At 47.7% G+C, this 20,985-nt stretch overlaps 1 protein-coding gene across 2 annotated transcripts in view; it reads right to left on the bottom strand.

The window, feature by feature from the left end:
• CAPN3 (calpain 3) overlaps positions 1 to 20,985 on the bottom strand; it is a 48,175-nt gene that overhangs the window by 12,922 nt on the left and 14,268 nt on the right. Inside the window, exons 2-9 of one of the 2 annotated variants that reach the window (XM_025883634.2) lie at positions 11,314 to 11,383; positions 9,609 to 9,727; positions 7,683 to 7,816; positions 6,771 to 6,939; positions 5,788 to 5,931; positions 3,818 to 3,901; positions 2,841 to 2,926; positions 537 to 614 (exon numbers count right to left, since the gene is read on the bottom strand). In XM_025883634.2, the coding sequence (XP_025739419.1) occupies positions 537 to 614; positions 2,841 to 2,926; positions 3,818 to 3,901; positions 5,788 to 5,931; positions 6,771 to 6,939; positions 7,683 to 7,816; positions 9,609 to 9,727; positions 11,314 to 11,383 (884 nt within the window). The remainder of the gene's footprint in view (positions 1 to 536; positions 615 to 2,840; positions 2,927 to 3,817; positions 3,902 to 5,787; positions 5,932 to 6,770; positions 6,940 to 7,682; positions 7,817 to 9,608; positions 9,728 to 11,313; positions 11,384 to 20,985) is intronic. The other variant, XM_025883636.2, reaches the window with a different exon arrangement.

The following is a 20,985-nucleotide window of genomic DNA, read 5'->3' as shown; positions in this document are numbered from 1 at the left end:
GAACCGTGTCCCTCCGTACTGGACCCAGCCACTGTGCTGGGCTCAGCAGAAAGAGAGGCAGACAACTAAGCAAGCAATTTCGAGGGTGATGAGTCTCACTAATTAATCCCAGGCCTGGGCAAAACAGGGGGATCCTGAAGAAAGTTCCCTGGAAGCTGAGACTTGAGGGCTGAGTAGAAATGATCTGAGTGAAGGGTGAGCGTGGCATTGGGTGAGCAAAGTAGAGCTGCCTTGGCTCAGAAGACAGCTCTGCAAAGGCCAGGGAGCAAGTAGCTGGAGCCGCATGTGCCACAGAGGGGCACAGGTGAGGCAGGAGCCACATCATGCTGGCTTGGTCCCAGGCTCAGTCACCACTGTGACCTGGTCAGCTCCTCTCAGAACCCCATCCTTGCTGGGCCTTGGACTGGAGGAGGAGAACAGGGCCCAGATCTCCTGAGGGCTGGGGTCTGATGGCCTCTTTCTGGGGATTGAGGTTTGAGATTTCAGCTCCCCACCTCATCCTTTACCTTTCGGGGCCTCCTGGGTCTTGGACTCACCAGAACTCTCCATCCTCAGTGACCTGGTGCTGCAGACGAGCCTTCTCAGCTTTGTCCACAAAGCTCCAGTCCTTCCAACTGGAGGGAAAATGGAGGAATTAGGGAAGGAAGAAGAAGGGGAGGCCTGATGTAGGTTGGTGCAGGAGGTATCAAGAGAAATATGAAAAAGTTGAAAGACTAGCCCGCCTCCAAATTGCAGCAAGCATGAAGCATCAAAATGGAAATCTGATCTGACTCCCTCAGTGTAAAACCCAATAATAGCTTCTCACCATCCGCAGGAATAAGACCTTAAATGGGTTTGTAAGGGCTTGATCCCTCTCTGGCTCAGTTTTTTTGTTTGTTTGTTTGTTTTGGTTTTTGTTTGTTTGTTTTTATCCCTCCTCACACTTTAAAGGTTAAGAGCTGACCTCTGGAAATAGACTAACTGGATTCCATTTAGTTTTAGAATTTTTTTTTTTTTTAAGTAGGCTTCATGCCCAGCAGGGAGCCCAACATGGGGCTTAAACTCACAACTCTGAGATTAAGACCAGAGCTGAGATCAAGAGTTGGACACTTAACAGACTGAGCCACCCGGGCGCCCCCCAGGATTCCATTTAATAATACCAGTACTAGCTGTGTAACCTTGAGCATGTCGCTTAACCTCTCAGCGTCCATTTCCCCAACTGCAAAAGGGGAATGAGTATTATCATCTACTTAGAGGGCTGCGACGAGCAATGAATGAAATGCATTCAAAATGCATGCAAAAGTTTTAGACCAGCGCCTGCCCTCTAATAAATAACTGTTTGAGTTCTAAGAAGACCAAGCATGTAAACATTTCCTTTCTCCTGCCACCTCAAGAAATAGCCTGGCTGCATGTTTCTAAAGGCTGGCTGGTTTTCTGTACTCTCCTCAGGAGGGAGGAAATGAAGCACATTTGTGTTTCAGGCACAACTGAGGAGAAAAAAGCTAAACTGGGTTGTCCTTGGCAAGGGAAGGGATTGAGGAAGGGCTTGGGGTCAGGGAATGCTCGAGGGGAAACTGAGGTTCCAGAGAGCAGAAGGAGGGACCGAGAGCAGGGAGGGTGGTCTCCTTGAGTGACCCAGAGATGGGCCCCACTTGTCAGCACTCCCAGCAGGGAGGCATTGGCAGGATGTGGGTTAAGGCTGGACCCCAAACTATGGGGCTAGAGAACACAGCGAGGGTCCCGGTGGGTGACCCGGGCCAGCGAACCGCTGACGGGGCCCCGAGGGCCTTACCCAGAGCAGAGAGCCTAAGTCCTATGTGGCTCTCTCCGGCGACCTTCCTCTACTCTTCCTATCCCACCCAAACTAGATGAGGGACTCCCTCTTTGGGACCTTCATCTTCCTTATTAGAGGTCGTTTTGTCCTTCCCACTGGAACTTAAAGTCCACAGGGGCAGGGCCTGTGTCTCCCTGTTCATTTCTAAGTCCCTAGGTAGTAGCACCTGGGCCCAGAGGAAGTGACAATTTGTGTCACTGCTGAGGGAAGGAATGCCTCGAATGTCTGCAAGAGGCAGTAAAAAGACTAGAGTCAGCAGATTACCCCAGTCCCTCTGGGGAGGCTGCCTGTTCAGGGAATATCCTCAGTGCCCAGACCTGTGCCTGCTGTCCAGCAGGTGCTCGGTGATAACTAAGTGAAGGATAGAGCCGAATGAACCAGCAGTGCTAGTGCCGTGGGTGGAGGTAAGCCCAGGGGCTGAAGAGTCCTCATGCAGCGACCCAGTCCTGCTATGTCCTCTCGGGAATGAAAGAGCCCGAGGGGCTACCCCCCACTTAGTGAGGCATTTGGGATCCGGTGACTGGGTGCACTCTGAAAGCTTTGTAAATATTTTCCAGCCATCATATAACTTGCCTGTGTTTGTTACTTTTGCAGCCCCCAGTTCATTCCTCTGGGTGATAAGCGGCAAGATCTTTCAGGGGCAGCGAGAGAGAGGAAATCTTAGCACTGGCTAGGCACTCTCCAGCTCCCTGTGTACGTGGTAACATTGTTCCCATTTTACAAAGAAGGAAACAGAGAAGGGAAATCACTACTCTAGTCCAGACCCCTGCCTTCAAACTTTGCTTCTACCTGGACCTAGCCCATGCCTTCTAGAATCTTTCCTTTTCAGCCAATGGCCATCAGTGGGGTCTGTGGATCCCCAGCTCCCCTGGCTCCTCTGCAGGCCCTTCCCTGGAGCCCACATCCCCTCTTCCCCTCTGCGGATCATGGGTTTTGAGGGTAATTTTAGACGAGGCACTTGTAGGACTCTTATGGTGCAGTATCCAACACAGCCTGGCCCCGGGCTCTGCGGGCCCCCCTCACCTACCCATCACTCCAGGAGCCGTTCCACTCCACCTGGCCCCAGGGGTTCCGCAGCCGCACCAGCTTCACTTTCTCTCCCTTGAACAGGGCCTTGGACAAAGAGAAAAAGCTCTCTTGGTCTGGGCCTTCCTGGAAAGGGGGTTTTCGGTCTTGCCCTGAGGGCTAGGATGGGGCTAGGGAGAGAATCCTGTACTGCCTGGTCCTGGTCAAGGAGACTAATCAGAGGCTCTCTGTGGAATGGCAGAGGGAATGTCAGAACCCTAAGACTGAGTCTGCAGCGGTCCGGGCTTGACTATCTACTAAGAAGTGATTTTCCCGGCCATTATGAGCTTGAGGGGAGGAGGGAGGGTGTATTTTGTGGGGCCAGTCTAGCACACTAGGCGTCTCTGTTTGAATTAGAAAAAAAAAAAAAAAACCAACAACAACAAAACACCCCTGCCGGCTGAGGGACTACAGACAAATGGCCCCCATAGGTGGACCAATTAGAAAAAGGTACCCCTTCCTCCAGTCTCTGCCCATCCCTGTGGATGGGACCCAGCCTGCCCAGCTGTGCACAGTGGTCCTGACAAGTTTCCTGTCTCCAGCCAGACGTGCCAGGAGCAAAATATTGTAACTGTTCAACTCCCAGAGAACAGGAAACACGAGAACCCGTGAAATCAATTCCATAAAACCAAAGCGCTTTCTATCTGTTCCCTGGAAATGTTGGGGAAAACTGCCATCTTTAGCACTAAAAGCAAAGATGATCTGAGCGCCACCTTGTGGCAAGATCCACCTCTTACCCATCCCAGGGTGGGGGCGGCGGGGCCCTCCAGCCACAGGCGCCGGACCCAGACCTTGAGCAGAACACCCGCCCCGCCCTCCCCCCTGCCCCGCCCCAAGAGGAGGCAGGCTCTGCAGAGGTGAAGGGGCCCAGAAAGCTAAGTCCTGACTCCGGGAGGTGACCCAAGTGGCTCCCAAGCCCGCCCACCGCACCAGCCTCACCTCCTCCAGCCCAGTGACAGAGTAGGCATGGCCCTTGACTAGCCCGCAAGCCATTCTTGTTTCATACTGAACCGGAACAATTGTCTGTGGAGCAAAAACCAGACAGCCTGTCAGGGGTTGGGGGGCAGAAGTTCTGTCTCCTCTGAGACAAAGTGCACATGAGGTAATTTTCCAGGTTCTGTGAGGACAAGGACTCCTCCGTGCTCTGAAAGGGGGCCTCCCGACCATGCGAGGACCACTGCCGGCCCTTTCGGAGAGGCAAGAAGGCACAGCCGAGACCAGTGGTTCCCCTCAAGCTGGTGGCCCTGAAAAGGTCCGTTCTGACCATTGGAGATCTACGTGAGGCTGGGACGATGTCGAGGTCGGCGAGAACAGCCCCGCCCCTCCTTTCTGGATCTCTTGCGGTCTTCAGAGGAGGAACAGGGACAGATGGTGGCTGCCCTGGGACTCAGGCTCCCCCCATCCCCTGAGCCCACCCAGAGCTGATTCCTCCCGGAAGAGAAAGGATGTGAGAAAAGAGGTTAGATGAAATATATAGGTCTAACCTCCTTTCTGTATATGCCCTCATGTCCTCCAGACCCACCAAGAACATGATACTCGAGAAATCAAGAGTCACAGTGCCCAGGGAGGGGAATCTGGAGGAGGCCAGAGGCGAGTCCTGCTCAGACATGACTCAGCCTAAGAGGCAGGAGAAGCTTTTTCATTTGCAGAAATTCCCAAGTGGCAGCCCCAGGAGATGCTCAGCCGAGGGGTAGGATCTCCAACGCCCAGTGAGCCCTAGACCATATCTCTGTGGCTTCACGTTGCCTGGTCATGTGACAGCTTTAAGAAGAGCTTCCGGCAGCCGTGCTGGGCTGTGCAGATCGTGAGCCTTTCCAGGCTCAGGGATGTGGGTGGAGCCGGGGCTTTTTGGCATCTTAGCCTCTTCCACATCTCAGTCCTTACATGACCCAGATGATGCTGAATAGAAAGGGATGGGGCAGGAGACCCACACATCCCTCAAGTCTAGACCTGGGAAACCACCTGCAACGACTCCTTTGGCATTACTTATGCACACCTAGCCAATCCTCCACTGGCAATCGGTCCCAAAGGATCATCACAACATGCACAAAGATGCATCTCTCAGGATGTTTTCATGATAGCATTTAAAAATAACAGCCAACACGAGAAAGAGAAAACAATCCAATTTTCCGATAATAGGGTATGGGGTTAATAAATTATAACTTATCTGTATGTCAGCATACTGTGCAGCCACCAAAAGATGTTTTAGGAGACACATTAACAATATAATTCATATTGGCATATTAAGAACATAAAGCTGGCTGAGAAAAGCATAACTACAAAGAGTATGAGATTTTAAAAAACAAACATTTAGATGAACTGTATGCAAAGAAAAATCCTAGATGGATGTATACTAGATCCTTAGAGTTAACTACCTTTAGATGGGAGAGAATGTAGGTTAATTTTTCCTCTGTGCTTTTCTGGATGGCTCAGGCAGTATTCTTCAGCGAACGTGCATTACTTCCGAAAGTACTAGAATATAGCTCCATGAGGGAAGAGACTATTCTAGTGAACAAAAACTATTTTGTTTGTTTACTAGAAGGAGTGTCTGGCACTCAGTAGGAGCTCAATAAATATGTGTTGAAGGAACAACTGAATGAATTAGAAGAGGAGAAGTATTTTAAAATAAGTGAAGTCTCTCTTGTATTTCCGCTTGTTAATTTGTTATCAGAGAAACTGCCAGGACCACGGGTATGAAGGAACTCCCACAGAGATTCCCTCCAGATCCGGTCTCTCCCACCTTCTTCAGGAGCCTTGGAGCGGGCAAGTTATTCCAACCCAGACCCTTGGGAGGCCCATGCAGAGGTCAGTGTGGGAGGCACTGGCTGCTGAGGGGAATCTAACACCAGGAGGCCCGGGTCATGCAGGCCAGAGGGGTAGCCAGTCCTGAAAGCTGGAGGTGTACACACCCGGGTCGGTCTGTCATCTGAGCCTCTGGGGACGAGGTCTGAGTCCCTGAGCTGCGAGTTATCCATATTCCTCACCATCCGCGCAATCAACTCCCCCATTTTCAGTCCAGAAGGTGAGGTTCCATAGGTCATGTTTGTGCCATCCTGACGCCCGATGGGAACAAGGACAGTCCAGGAGAGGGAGTGAGAGCAAACAAGGGAGGGTGATGGAAAGGGAAGGAGACAGAGAGAAGGACGGGGACAGACAAGGAAAAGAGAGAGAAACAGCATGAATGGAGACAAGATGGAGAAAAGTGATACAGAAAGAAAATGTTCATCTACGGGTGTTTAAGGCTAACTGATCTTCCCATGCTTTTGGACCCATTTGGAGTACGGGCAAAGGAAGGAAATTCAGGAATTCAGCTTGGGCCCCTTCCTCAGTGACGGAAGGTGCCAAGACTGTTACACACCAAGCAGCCTCCAGGGCAGGTGTGCCTCCTGAAAGTCAGGAGGCCTGGCCAGCCTACCATCTCCTTCCCCTTGGCCCCCGTCTCTGCCACACCGAGGCCGTGCCTGCTGGCCAAGCGTCTCTCAGATTACAACACAAAGTCCACGTCCTAAGAGAGACAAGACCAAAGCTCAGGGACTGGGAGGCTGTCTTGGGGAATGGCGGGCTCTGGTCCAGAACCAGATATGTGGCCAGCTTGACTGGGCCATGCTGAGGCCGAACCCCACTGACTACAGGAGGCCCGTGCTGACGCAGGCCTCTGGACCTATTTCTACCTAAAGTCCAGGGCTTGGAATGTCTTTGCCCCATCTCTTTGGTGAAAATCCCCAGGAACACTTCTTCCTTGAGAAATTTTCAAAGTTGAGAGCCAGTGCCTGCTTCCTAAAACAAAACATCCACCCTGTCCCGGAGGAAAGCCCTATGCTGCTCTTCATCACATGACAGGCTTCCTGACAGTCGGCAGCTCCCTGCCCTGCATCCCACACTTCAGACTTACATCAATGGAGCAGCCCATGAGGGAGCCTCTCTCGATGGCTTTCTTCATGATCTTGTACATGTCTCTGGGAGCATCCTTGATCTCAAAAAACTCGGTCACCCCTCCTGTGAAGTCCTCCATGGCCTCAGTAGTGTTCCCGCCTTTCAGAGCCTCGTAGGAACCATGGAGCCTTGGAGAGAGAATGAAGACCAGTCTGAGGTCACAGGGTTCCAGGAGACATGACCCAGGTGCCATGCCACCAGAATTTTACTCTCGGGTCCTGTGATGTTTTCTTATCTAATCCCCCAACAACCCTGTAAGCTAATGGGATGGATACTATGACTCCCTTTCTTCACATTGGAAAAACTGAGCTCCAGAGGCCAACAAGTGGCTTGCCCAAGGCACCAGAGACCCAGAAGCACTGGGACTAGAACCCAGCTATTCCTACCTCCTGAGAGTTCTCTTTCCACCATACCCTAAACCCTACGGAAGGGTTCCATTAAAGCCATTAGTAGTAGCTGCGGTGAAGCTTCGAAGTTGAGAGATAACATGACCTTATTAATATACTGCAAGGTCAGGAGGTTGAGCCAAGCAAGACCCTGGGATGTGAGCTTCAGAGATAGAATGCTCAGATCCAAGACTTGCAACACCGACCTTTAATTCTAAAGGCAGAATTAGAGTGCTCACTATGGGAAACCACATCTAAAGATTTTCTACACATGTCTTCATTCTACTCTTAAATATAGTGTTTTTAGTTTGAGCCATTGCTTCCTAGACCCGATTGTCTCTGACTTTGGGTCACAGTTGAACACACACACACACACACACACACACACACACACACACAAATACCTCCTCTAGTGACAGGACTTTGACTGGATTTTGCAGCCCCCCACCTCTAGCCCTGCCTCACAACCTAAAGTGTTGTCTTACTTAGCATAAGCCTTCTCCAGCAGAGCACTCCAGAATTCATTGCGGTGGTTGGATTTGGTGAAAACCAGTTGATTGTTGTAAGTCGGCAGGCAGTCATCAATAACCACATCCACCCAGTCTCCATAGCGCCAGAACTGCACAAAAGCAACAAGTCACATTGTCAGATCACCTTTGGGAAACGTGTCTCTACTCCACATTCCTTAGAGTCTCTTTGACAAACAGTCCCATTTCCTCCACTCTGCGCCTTGGTGCTTGCCCATACTCTTATGGCTTGGGGTGTGTGTATCTTTGTCTAACTGGACTGTGAGTTCCTCGGGGGCAGAAAGTGAGGTACCTACCACTTTATCTCTTCCACACAGTCCAGCCCCGTCCTGGGGATGGTAGGTGCTCCGTGCATATCTGAGGACTTGAGATTTTCATTCTCCTGATCAGTAGGTCTGGAGTGGGGTCTATGTATTGTATTTTAGGTATTTTAACTGACTCTAGTGTGCAGCCAGTGTTGAGAACTACTGGTCTAGGTGAAGGTGATGTATTGATTATAGATTTCTTGATGACAAACAAGGTAGAAATTGCTGCTGAAGAAGAAAGATTGACAGGGAAGAGGGAAGTGCCCCAGAATATAGTCTGGCCATAACAGGATCATCGTCTACTAATTCCAGTTCTGGATGTTCTCTCTCTCTCTCTCTCTCTCTCTCTCTTTTTAAGGTTTTATTTATTTATTTGAGCTAGAGTATGAGCTGGGTGGAGAGGGAGAGAATCTGAAGCAGACTCCACACTGAGCAAAGAGACCGACATGGGACTCAATCTCATGGCCCTGAGATCATGACCTGAGCCAAAATCAAGAGTCGGCCACTTAACCGACAGAACCACCCAGACGCCCCTGGATGTTGTTCTTTCTTGAACAAATCAGTTTTAACTGAGGAAGGCCAAATATGGTTTAATCTCCTTCTAATGATATTTTTTCCTTTATTGAAAAGAGGGCAAAAATCTATCTGGTCTTTATATATGACCCTCGAGGCATAAGACCCTTGAAATATCAGAGGAATACTTAGCAGCTTGATGGCCCAGGAGAGAAACAAAAATGAGGACCTGGCTGCCTTACCCATGCTCAGGGGGCAGCAGGACTGTGAACCTGAACCTGATCAGGGACCTTTTCTGAGGCCTTCAGTGGTGAGGTACAAGATCAGCAGGTCCACCAAGTGATGATTCAGGTCAGTTCCAGGACATTAGGAGCTTCCAGGGCTGGAAACAGATCGATGCCTCAGAACCCCAGCCTCTGCTGGATCCCCACATGTGGAACTCACTTCAGTGCTGGGCCAGCACCAGGATTTGGCTCTCTGACAGGACAATTTGGATCTAGAAAATTTCCAGTGGTTTAATTGAGTCTGGAAACCAAAGACTCATTTAGGGGCCGAACCAGAAGCCTGGTCCCCAGATTGACCAGACTTTCCTTCCAGGGCCTAGAAAAGGGGAGTGCGAGAGGTCGTATAGACCCACCTTAAAGGGCAACAAGAAAAGCAGCCATAATCACGCAGGGCGCCTGTTGTTTCCTTCGTGAACCAAAGGGCCTTAAGAATTCCCATTGCTAGTAGCTGGGGACCTACTTGAGAAGGGCTGTGGGTAATACCGTAGCAGCCAGCCAGCTGGAGAGGCAAAAATAGACCCACAGGCCAGCAAACAGGATGTCTTCCTGCCTTTCTGGGGCACAGCGGAAGGTGGGGGGGGGGCAGGGGAAGACAGGCTAAGGGGGCAGAGATAAACAACTGCTTCCTCGCAGGCCTGAGGCCTTAAGGGGGTCCCTGCCCACGGCCAAGGCAGGGAGGGTGTGGGTGGAACCTTTCCTGAAGCTGCTGGGAAGGCAAAGCCAGGAGACCGGGGCTGGGTGGACAGCAGCTGGGCCTCTTAACCACACTCCAGTTCCCTCACCTGGAAGTGGAAGATCCCCGCGTAGTTTTCGGTGAAACTCTGATCGTGGGGTATGACTCGGAAAAGCAGGCGCTCGTTCAGGGTCAGGCAAGCAATGGCTGCGAGAAACCAGCAGTCCCCTGCAGGCAAGTACAGGGCAGGGGTTACGTCCGGGGAGGAAAAAGGCCCCATTCCAGCTGACCCTTCTGCTGAACGAGTTCACTTAGTGTTCACTGTCCTATTCCCAGAGGTGTCGACCCAGAGCAGTTTGCTAGCGGTCCCTCGGCAATGCGGTCAGGGTAACCTACTCCCTTCTGACCGGTTTTCCTGAAGGCTGTAGGCAATTCCTCCATCTGTAATATAAGCTCACTTCCTTTTGGGGCCTCAAGGAAGACAGAGCAGTAGGTCAACACAGGTCAACATTGGGTCATTCTTCCTAACACCCGTATGAAATCTGCACTGCCCAGACCTTTGCAACGTGAGTGCATTTCTCCCCTTCGGGGGAGGCTGAGCATCTGAGAGCCATTGGCCAAGCCCATTGGTACTGGAAGGAAAGTCGGTTAGGCAGCTGCCCTGCAACCACTTTACAGGGGGCACGAAGACATTGCTCACAATGGAATGAGGTGGGGATATTTTCTTATTCCCTGAACTTCCTTTCTGGCAGAGCATGGTGTGTAGTCATTTTGCTGTGTGTGTGTGTGTGTGTGTGTGTGTGTGAGAGAGAGAGAGAGAGAGAGAGAGAATGCCTAGGGGGCATGCCTGGTACACTCGCAGTCACAGAGCTGCCCTCTAAGGAGGATGGGTTTGTTTGGATGTGCAGATGTGATGGCATCCTTGAGCCTGCATAGGGGAGACTAAGAGTGGCCAGCAGCCCTCCCCGCCGCCATCCCCCCCCGCCCCCGGAAGAAGCAAGCCTCTCCTTTGAAACAGTTTCTGTTAGAAGGTCCAGATTATGAGCTTGCCCAGGGCTCTGTAGGCAGCCTTCCCCCGGGTGTAGGAACCCAGATACTGAAAACCTCCTCAGCCTCTCTTTCTGGGGCCAAATAAGCCAAGTTCATTTCACTGGGTTTGGATGCTCTTTCCCCGCAAGTTTTAAACTATGCCTGTTGATGTTCTCTCGAACTTTGCTTCGCAGAGCTTTCCCGCAGTCCACACCGGAGAGAATACTTCCTGAGAGGAAGGTCTGGTGGAAGAGCCAAGCTGACCACCCAGACAGAACACTGGACGTGAATCCCATGGCAACTGCCATCTTTGTGGAAAGACTCCTTTCATGTGGAGTGACGCTGGGGCATTGTCAACAAGAGAGTGAGTTACAAGTGCACTTTCCATGTGCATACAGATTCCATATAGATTCCAGGGACGTGCTTGGTGCGCAGTTTCAGAGCTCTCTTTTAAGGGAGTGGGTACAGTTAAAAGTAAGGCTTTTATCTTGCGGAGTGGGGTGCGCAAGTGTCCTTGAGACTTTAGGGAGGATGCTGCAGAACGAGGCATAGCTCCCGTGACAGGAGGCAAAGAACTGATGAGAGATGTGGGAGGAACAGAAAGTAAATGAAGCCATCACCAGCACATACATACATGGGCATGAAGTAGTGTTAGAAAAGCCTCCTCCCCAAAACGCATTAAGACCAAAACCAGATTATTGACCCTTTACTTCCCGTAAAGGGACCACACCTTTTAATCACCCCTTGATTGTTTGGCTGGATATGATCTCAGGGGACTTGCCTACCTAGATCTCCTTGACAGATGTCCGTTCTGTTGGCTCCACCGATGATAAATCGGGGATTCTCACAAATTTCCTGTGAAACAGAAAGGAAATAATGACAGTAGTAGGAGCTATTGTTTATTGAGGCTCCTTATGTAATGTTGTGCTGACATCCCACATCAGGAGCGTTGTACACACCGCTCAGTTAAGCCCCCAAAACAGCCTGTGAATTGGATACTATCGTTCTTATTTTTCAGACAAGGAAACCAGGGCTCAGAGAGGTTAAGGAATTTACCCAAGGACACACAGCTAATAAGTGGTGGAAGCCAGAAACATGCCTCCTTTTCCCATTGTTCTACATTGTTCCCACACACGGACATACTATCTATGTAAGGATATACCTTGAGAGTTAGGGCAATGTCATTACTGTCATATCTTTGGCAAGGGACAACGGCAAGCATGGCTGTTGTTTTTTTTCTATGCCGGGAAAATAAGTGCAGGAAGGAAAATAAAGATCTTTCTTGCCAAGATGTGGTAACATAGATATTTAGAGTCAGCAGGGTCTGTAGCACTTGAGAGCTGGGGAGAGCAGAGAGGAAATTTGATGTGGGCCCTGCAGGCCCCCTGGTCAGTTAAAGGTATTTTTTTTTTTAAGTAGGCGCCACACCCAGTATGGCACCCAACTCGGGGCTTGAACTCACGACTCTAAGAGATCAAGACCTGAGCTGAGAGCTGAGATCAGAGAGCCCCAGGGCACATTTATTTCCTCAAGCTAACCCAGTACGCAACCCCCCCCGCCCCGCCGGCAGTTTTCAGCTACTACAGATTATGTGCAGCCCAACAGCGGCCAACAGAGGGCGCTCTTGTTTTTTCTTTCTATGACTTACGCTTTGTTTTTTTAACTCCGAAAATTTTGAAATAATTGTAGATTCTTTGTTTTGGTTTTAACACCATTCCTCAGAGCTTGAAGAAGACTTGCTATCCCTGTGACCCAGCCCTCTCTCTCGCTCTGTATCTCCTTGTGCGTGTGCGCGTGTCTCTCTCCCCACGCCAGCCCCCATGACAACTCCATATACCCGTGTGAGTAGGAGCTCCCTGCGCTCGGGGATCGCTCCCTCCTACTGGATGCAGTCTTGCTTAAGTCACACCGTATGCACCTCTTGTCTGAAACTCCTAATGCAATGGAAGGATAAACCCCAATCAAGAATTCATAAAAAGGTTATCTCTAGGGGGAGGGAGGGAATAACGTGGTGGGAATAGGGATGGAAGTAAAACTGAATATAAGTGAAAAGAGTTTTGACTTAGGAACCAAGTAAATTTGTACATAATTAAAAGCCAAGCGGTGCCTGGCTGGCTCAGTCCCTAGAGTGTTGCTCCTCTTGATTTCAGGGTCATGAGTTCAAGCCCCATGTTGGGCATGGAGCCCTACTTAAAAAAATTTTTTTTTCTTAAAGCCAAAATTAAAGGAAAGACAATTAAAAAAAAAAGATTTTATTTATTTATTTGACAGAGAGACACAGCGAGAGAGGGAACACAAGCAGGGGGAGTGGGAGAGGGAGAAGCAGGCTTCCCGCGGAGCAGGGAGCCTATGAGGGGCTGGATCCCAGGACCCTGGGATCATGACCTGAGCCGAAGGCAGACGCTTAACGACTGAGCCACCCAGGCGCCCCAAGAAAGACAATTTTTAAAAAAACAGTTTGTAAAAGCTGAAAGCAAATTGAAGCAAAGGAGTTTAACTGCGTATCAAGTTGGTGACATGACCACACACATAAAAAGAATTATTTCAAGTGACTTAAAATGTAATATTTTGACTCTTTATTCCTTTTGGGATATATCCTAAGGTCAAAAACCCAAATCATAAAGAAATATGAATCATAAATAATAATAATGTCACTATTTCAAAAGTTTGACCTGTATGCTATATGATAAATAAGAACTTATATTAATGTCATTAGGTACCAAGATTTTTTTTACCATAAGAGAAAATATGTAATATTACAAAATCAAATGATTTAAGTAACAACTCTGCAATGTTAGGGTTGAATTAGATATATAAACATAACTCATGATTTATTTTTTTCCTAAGAAAATATTTCCTATCTCTCTGCATTGAAAACAACTAAACAACCCCCACCAAAAAAATCCTCCCAAAAAACTAGAAGCAGTAACAATCTGGTAATAAAGAGAACATCAACACCAGATTGTGTTGTGTGTGGGTTTTTTTTTTAAGATTTTATTATTATTTTTTAAGTAGGCTCCTTGCCCAATATGGGGATAGAGCCCATAACCCCGAGATCAAGAGTCACATGCTCTACTGACTGAGCCAGCCAGGCGCCCCCAGATTGTGGTTTTTAAAAATCATTTCCCACAAAGGCAAGGTAAAACTCATTATTCCAGACCAAGACTCCTTCCTCTTTAATAAAATTTAAAAATTTTTTATTATTATTATTTTAAAGATTTTACTTATTTGAGTGAGAGAGAGAGAACAAGCAGCGAGGGAGGGGCCGAGGGAGAGGGAGGAGCAGACTCCCCGCTGAGCAGGGAGCCTGAGGCTGGGCTGGATCCCAGGACCCCAGGATCATGACCTGAGGCAGATACTTAACCAACTGACCCACCCAGGTGCTCCAAGACTCCTTCCTCTTAAAAAGAAGCCAAGTAAGGGATAGCGAACATGTTTTTTGGTCTCCCCAGTGTTTTGCTTCCTTGAAAAATCCCCTTCTCCAAGGGTTATACCTCACCTTTTCACTGGGGAACAGCTCCACTGTCAAATCACACCCTTCTGGTGAGCTTCCCCCTTCACCCAGCTCTAGACATATAGTAGGGGCAACTAGTGAGTGAGAGTGATTGGTTCAGGGATGGGCGCATGACCAAATCTGGGTCAATGAGGTATCCACTAAGACTTTTGTTGTAACTATTGAGAAAAAATATATATAACTGGCCCTTGATCTACACTGGGATTGGAGGCATCGACCCCTGCACAATCAAAAATCCACATATCACTTTTGACTCCCTAAAAGCTTAATACCAGTAGCCTACTCTTGACTGGAAGGCTTATCGATGACCTAAACAGTCGCTTAACACATATTTTGTATGTTATATGTATCCTACGCTGTATTCTTACAATAACATTAGCTGGGGAGAAGAAAATATTATTAAGAAAATCATAAGGGAGAGAAAATACTTTTACAGTACTATACTGGATTTATAAAAAAAAAAAAAATCCATGTATCAGTGGACCCAGGCAGCTTACACGAGAGTCCACTGTACATTCTTCTGCTATGGTTGCTAAACTGGTAGAAGGTCAGCCTGAGGCTGCCAGTGACACCTTTGCCCCTTGCGAAGTTAGTCTGCTTGAGACTAAAGCCAACTCAGAGGAAACAGATGGGGCTGGGGGGAGGGAAAGGAGGTGGGGACAGATAGATAAACAGATGATAGGTCTATAGATAGATGCTATGAGGGGCTGTGTCTTGATGACAAGGTTTGAGGGCTGGATTTAGGTGTGTCTGAATCCAACATCACCCTTGAACATTCAAATTCTATGAGGTTTTTTTTTTTTTTTTTGGTTTAAGCTAATTTGAGTTGGGCCTCTCCTACTTGCCCACTGAAACCCTTGACTACTGGATGTTCTGCCCCTGCTATAAGGAATATATTATATAGTGACTCAAATACCCAACTTGTAGCTACAGTTTTTAGTTGTTGCAGGTCTAGCTTCTCCTTGGGATATGCATTCAGAGGCACGCTTCATCATCCTCCTGCCCACCAGTTCCAGGCCTGGCTACGCGGAAAGGCAGCAGCAACTACTCTGATATCTCGTCCATCTATTTGGAGGTCCAGGTATTGGAATGGAGTTAGGTTTTTTGCAGTAGTAGATTCCCCAATATACCACATTTACCTTCAACACCACCTTAGCTACAGTTCACCAAACATTAATTGAGCCCCCAAGTATGTACAGAGCTGGGGGAATTAAGGGTACAGTAAAAATGGGAAATCATCCCTGCCTGCCCTCCAGGAAACCCACAACCTAGAGGCTCTTAACTGTTTGTCCTCGTAAAAGATGTCTGTTTGGTGAGGATCAGTTACCAAGCTTATTGAAGGTTAATTCATAAACAAGCTCTGATTTGCCTAGATACCCCCGCCCTACCACCTACTTTTCCCTCTCTCCTTACTTAAAAACACTATGTAAATACCCCGTAGAGGGTCTGAGACCTGTTTATGTTGGCTAATACGAACAAAGGGTAAATGGTCCCAGCTCTGTCATTCTAACTTGGGGACCTAAGATTTCTAGCTCTTCCTTTGGCTATAATTTAGCCTGGAGACTGGATCTGTCAATGATGGAGTCCCAGCAATGAGCAACAGATGACCATTTCCTCAGTTCTTGGGTACCATGGTTTGCACAGTGACTCCAAACTTTTATTGTTTACCTCCATCAGTAAAATATGTTGAACATGCAACCCTATGTAAATATTCTTATTGGTTTTAAATTGTATATGTGTATATTGATTGTCCTACCATATACTGTGCATTATAAAATCATAGAAACATACACTTAAAAGGATGGGCTAAAGTAGATATATGTGGAGGACTTCTGGTTCAGTTCCAACATGTGAAGAGCTTGAAAGTCATCACCCTTGTCCTTACCACAAGAAAAAGCTGAACAAACTGAAAATCAGCATCTTTGCTTGGACCCATTAGAGAACTGAGGTTGCAGGGCAATCCACCACCCTGAAATAGGGACACGAGTGAAACTAGAGAGTTACAGCCGAGATGTGCTTATCTAGAACAGAAGCTGCCAAGGCCATGAAGTGGTGGGAACACTTAACTGGTAATTTTGATGAATTTCTGGAGGTTGAGTGTAGACTAGCATGAGAGTAAGAAACTTCTGGAGGCCACAGTCTTGGGATGATCCTCCCCCACTCCCACACATACTGTCATGGATTTTACCTCCAAAAATCCCACCAAGTTCTCATGGTGAAGGTCTAAGAGAGATCCCCCTCTTTTCCAGTACCTAAGTTGGGGGAAGGGCACTGTGCCCCTTCCAGCCCCCTCCAACCTTCCTTTCTCACCTAAGAAGGGGAAAAAACGCTATCCCAAGGGGGAAATGGGTATGAAGGTCACATAGGCCCATTAAAAGATGGAGATTTAGTCATTAGGTTATGGAACCCTTCCCTTCCCACCTTAACACCCCATCAACAGGGCTTCAGTGTAATAACAGCCACTTAGAGCCAAAGAGCTTCTAGGTGCAAACCCTGAGAAGGAGTACTTAGGAAAGTCCAAAGGCAAGAGGAGGGTGGGGTGAGGGGCAAAACAAAAATACTAGAAGAATTTGAAGGCTCTGGCCCCTGCAGCTACAAGAGATATTAAACACTGCACAACTCCCAGTCAGCCTAACATAAATCCTCATGGCAAAGGCTTATCCATCTCACTTCTTATTACTGAAAACAACATGTCTGGCTTTCAGCAAAAACTACAAAGGATGCCAAAAGGCAAACAAAAATAGTGTGAAGAGAGAAAGCAGAACTAGTTTCAGATATGACACAGATGTCAAAATTAGCAGGCAGGAATCGTTATTATTATAATAACCATGATGAGTACGTCAAGGAGTCTAATGGAAAAAGTAGATAATGTGCAAGAAAAGATGGGTAATATAAGCAGGGAGATGGAAACACTAAGAACGAATCAAAAGGAAATGATGTAAATAAAAAACACTGTAACATATATTTGATGGGCTCATCCACAAACTGGATAAAGACAAGGGGAAAAAGCAATGAGACTGAAGGTGAGACAAAGGAACTTCCCAAAGTGAAATGCAAAGGGAAAAATAATGAAAAAACAAAACAAACCCAAAGCCAAAAAAACCAGAGCAGAACATCCAAAAACTGTGGGATAATTTCAAAAGGTGAAACACATGCATAACCAGAATACCAGAGGAAAAGAAAGAGAAAACAGAGGAGAAGAAATACCTGAAGTAACAATGGTCAAGAACTTTGCAAAATTCATGACAGATACCAAACCACAGATCCAGGAAGCTCAAAGAACACCAAATGGCGTAAGTACCAGCAAAATACAATGACACAAAACCATACTTAGGCATATCGTGTTCAAACTGCAGATAACCAGAGACAAAAAAAATGTTTAAAGAAGCCAAGAGGGGACAAATACCTTTCCTCTAGAGAAACAAAGATAATAATTACAGCAGACTTCTCTTCAGAAGCCATGTAAGCGAGAAAGACTGGATTGAAATTAATTAATTATTAAAAAGTAATAAATAATTATTAAGTAGGCTCCATGCTGGGGCTCGAACTCATGACCCTGAGATTAAGACCTGAGTTGAGATCAAGAGTAGGATGCTTAGCTGACTGAGCCACCCAGGTGCCCCTGGATTGAAATATTTAAACTGATGAAAGAAAAACCCACCAAACTCGAATTCTATCTGCAAGAAATTATCTTTCAAAACTGAACGAGAGGGGCACCTGGGGGGCTCAATCATTAAGTGTCTGCCTTCGGCTCAGGTCATGATCCCAGGGTCCTGGGACCGAGCCCCGCATCGGGCTCCCTGCTCCGTGGGAAGCCTGCTTCTCCCTCTCCCACTCCCCCTGCTTGTGCTCCCTCCCTCGCTGTGTCTCTCTCTGTCAAATAAATAAATAAAATCTTAAACAAAACAAAACAAAACAAAACTGAATGAGAAATAAAGACTTTCTCAGGCAAGTAAAACCACAGAGAATTTATTGCCCGCAGACTTGCCCCGCAAGACACGTTAAGAGAAGTGCTTCAGGGAGAAGGAAAATGGTAAGAGGTCAGAAACCTGGACCTACATAAAGAAAGGAAGAGCTTCAGAGAAGGAATAAAGGAAGGTAGAATAAAACTTGGATTTTTCTTATTCTTAATCTAAAGATAACTTTATTTAAAGTAATAATAATAACAAATGTGTTGAGGAATGCGCTTATGCACAGGTGAAATGAATGAAGGGAAGCCAGGGAGGAACCGGGCATTTCCTGTTATAAAGTGTTAGACTGCATATATAATGGCATAGTGTTATTTGAAGGTGGAATTAGATTAGTTGTAAATGTATATTGGAAACTGTAGCATAACCATTAACATTAAAACATGTATAATTGGTACACACTTAAGAGAGGAGATAAAATGGAATCATAAAGAATATTAAATTACTAGAAAAGGCAGAAGGGGGGAGAGGAGAAGCAAAGAACAATTGTTAACAAGCAGAAAACAGTTATAAACAGGGTGGATAGGAATCTAGCCGCATCATAATAACTTAAACGGGAATGGTCTAAATACGCCAATGAAAAGATAGAGATTGTGAGCGTGGATAAAAAAGGAGACCCGTCTATATGTTGTCTACAAGAAACTCCCTTGAAACATAAAGACTCGGGTAGCTAGAGAAGGATATGCCATGCTAGCACTAATCAGAGGAAAGCTGAAGTAGTTGTATTAATTTCAGACGAAGCCGACTTCATAACAAAGAATATTAGGGATAAAGAGTTGCATCACATAATGATAAAGGAGGCAGTTCTCCGAGAAAACACATAATCCTAAATGTGGATGCACCATATTGCATTGTGAGAAGCCTGGCTGGTCAGCACGGACCTTTCTGTTTAAACAGAAGCGGCGCATCCCTAATGAGCCAGCCTTAGGCGCAAGGTTCCCAAGGCGTCTCCAGCCTCCCACAGCCGCTGTTTCTTAACTGTTCACCACCTTTCGTGGAACTCTCCTTGCAACTGTGAGCCTCAGGGCTCTTAGCCACTCCACTTTCCCATCCCCAGAATACCTGCCCTCAAGAAGACTTGATCATCAATTATGCCTTACTATTTTACTACGAATTGGAGCCAGCGCATTAGCTCTCTTAAAAATATTTACAGGCTCAGAGGCCTCTAAAGGGCTATAATAACCTCTAGTTCAGGAATAGAAAATAACATATCCAGTTTCTGGGGGCACACGGGTCAGAGAACCTTGATAAGCCACTTGCTCAGGTCGTGGATTCTCAGCTTCAAGGCTCTGGACCACCTGACATCCTGTCCCCAAGAACTGAGTCCTGAAGCCCCGTCCGTCCCTCCCATCCCTACCTTCGGCCTTTTCCATGTGATGGCCTTCATCTTGGTTTTCTGGCTCAGCTCATGGGAGCCCAGGGCCTGAACACCTGCTGGGAACACACGGTCTTCAAAGAGGCACTTCTGAGCTAGGCACCGTCGTCTGAGAACAACAAAATCCTGCCCCTCAAACTTGAGGGGCTGTGTGACGGTGCCCTCTCCATTTCTCCTGTCCCGCTCCCTGATCACGCGGTCACAGAAGAATCCTGGCAGCAGGTAGGGCATGGTGACCGCTCAGGGAGAGGAGCTGGGCCTTCACTGCGGCCTCTCTCCCCCTGCGCCCTCAGTCCAGGCCTAATCCTCCCGTGAATGGGCCGGAGCCTATATAGCTCCTCCACCCTCAGCAGCGCGATGCAAATGAACACAGCCCAGAGAAAGGCCGTGGTCAGAGTCAGCAGCTTTGGCTGGAGGCCCCTGAGCCCACGGTCAAGGGGCAGCACCATGCCAGCCAGAGAGCGAGCCAGCAAGGGGAGCGAGAGAGCCAGGGACAGCTCCAGGACAGGCCACGATGGCTTGGAGACCCTTAGGGTACTTCCATCGGCCTTGCTGGGATTCTTTCTTTAAAAAGAAAAAATATAGTTACTGAGAGGCTTACCCTGCCTCAGCAAAAGGCATTCATGCCTTTGACACTGGCGGCCAGTGGGATACAGCATGGGGCCTTCGAAACATGCTGTATACACTAATCCTATACAGGCTGCTGAATGCATAGAAGGAATCTGCTCCAAGCCATTGTCTGAGGTTAATGAAGCCTTCATTCTCCTGACGTCCCTGCCCCATCCCCCCAAAGACCCTGACTGGCCATTCAGGGACTCTAATCTGTGGAGGGTGGGTAACGCAACCTCAAACGCAAGTCCCGGTTAGAGTAGGCCCTGTGGCAACAGACAGACTTCCACGGTTACAAATTCAGGAACTTTGAGGCAGAGAACGTGGGTGGGGAAGGAAGGATACGTGTGTGTCAGAATTACATCCACAAGAAAGCCCAGCTTTTTCAAAGTTTCACCATGCTTCGATGGACAACTCGCATTCGAGAGCTGGGAGCCGATGCAGGTGGACCCCGGGGCCTGGCAGCCTGCCCCCTCGGGGGATGCTGCCCCTGTCCAGTCACTGACTCCTGCCGGCCTGCACCTACTCTGGGCTCCTCCGAGTGTGCCCTTTGGACGACCTGCATCAGAATCACCTGGGATGCCAGTTTAAAAAGCAGATTCCCAGGATTCACCCTAGACCTAAGGATTCACATATTCTTGGTAGGGGTCTGGGACTCCAGTTTAAAGAAGCATCCCAGGAGATTCTTATGTCCACTGGGGTTTGAATCCATGACATTAGCACTGCAGAGTACCGTAATAGCTCAGTATAATTTTTGAGGCCAGTTCTTTTAAGAAATAAGTATATTTTTATTACATTTATACATGAGCAAAGTTTTAAAAAAATCAAACAATACAAAAGGTACATAGAGGAATAGCAGTCTCTTGCCCGGCAAATTCCTCTCCTCAGACACAGCTACTTTTAATTCTTTTTTCTTAAAGATTTTATGTATTTATTTGTTTGTTTATTTATTTATTTAGAGAGTGAGTGGGGGGAGGGGCAGAGGGAGAGG

This window comes from Callorhinus ursinus, unplaced genomic scaffold (genome assembly GCF_003265705.2).
Source record: "Callorhinus ursinus isolate GAN/ISIS: 27379988/994484 unplaced genomic scaffold, GSC_fseal_2.0 scaffold25, whole genome shotgun sequence".
Lineage (NCBI taxonomy): Eukaryota > Metazoa > Chordata > Mammalia > Carnivora > Otariidae > Callorhinus > Callorhinus ursinus.
The sequence above is the reverse complement of the archived record's forward strand: the minus strand, read 5'-3'. Positions and strand labels throughout refer to the sequence as shown.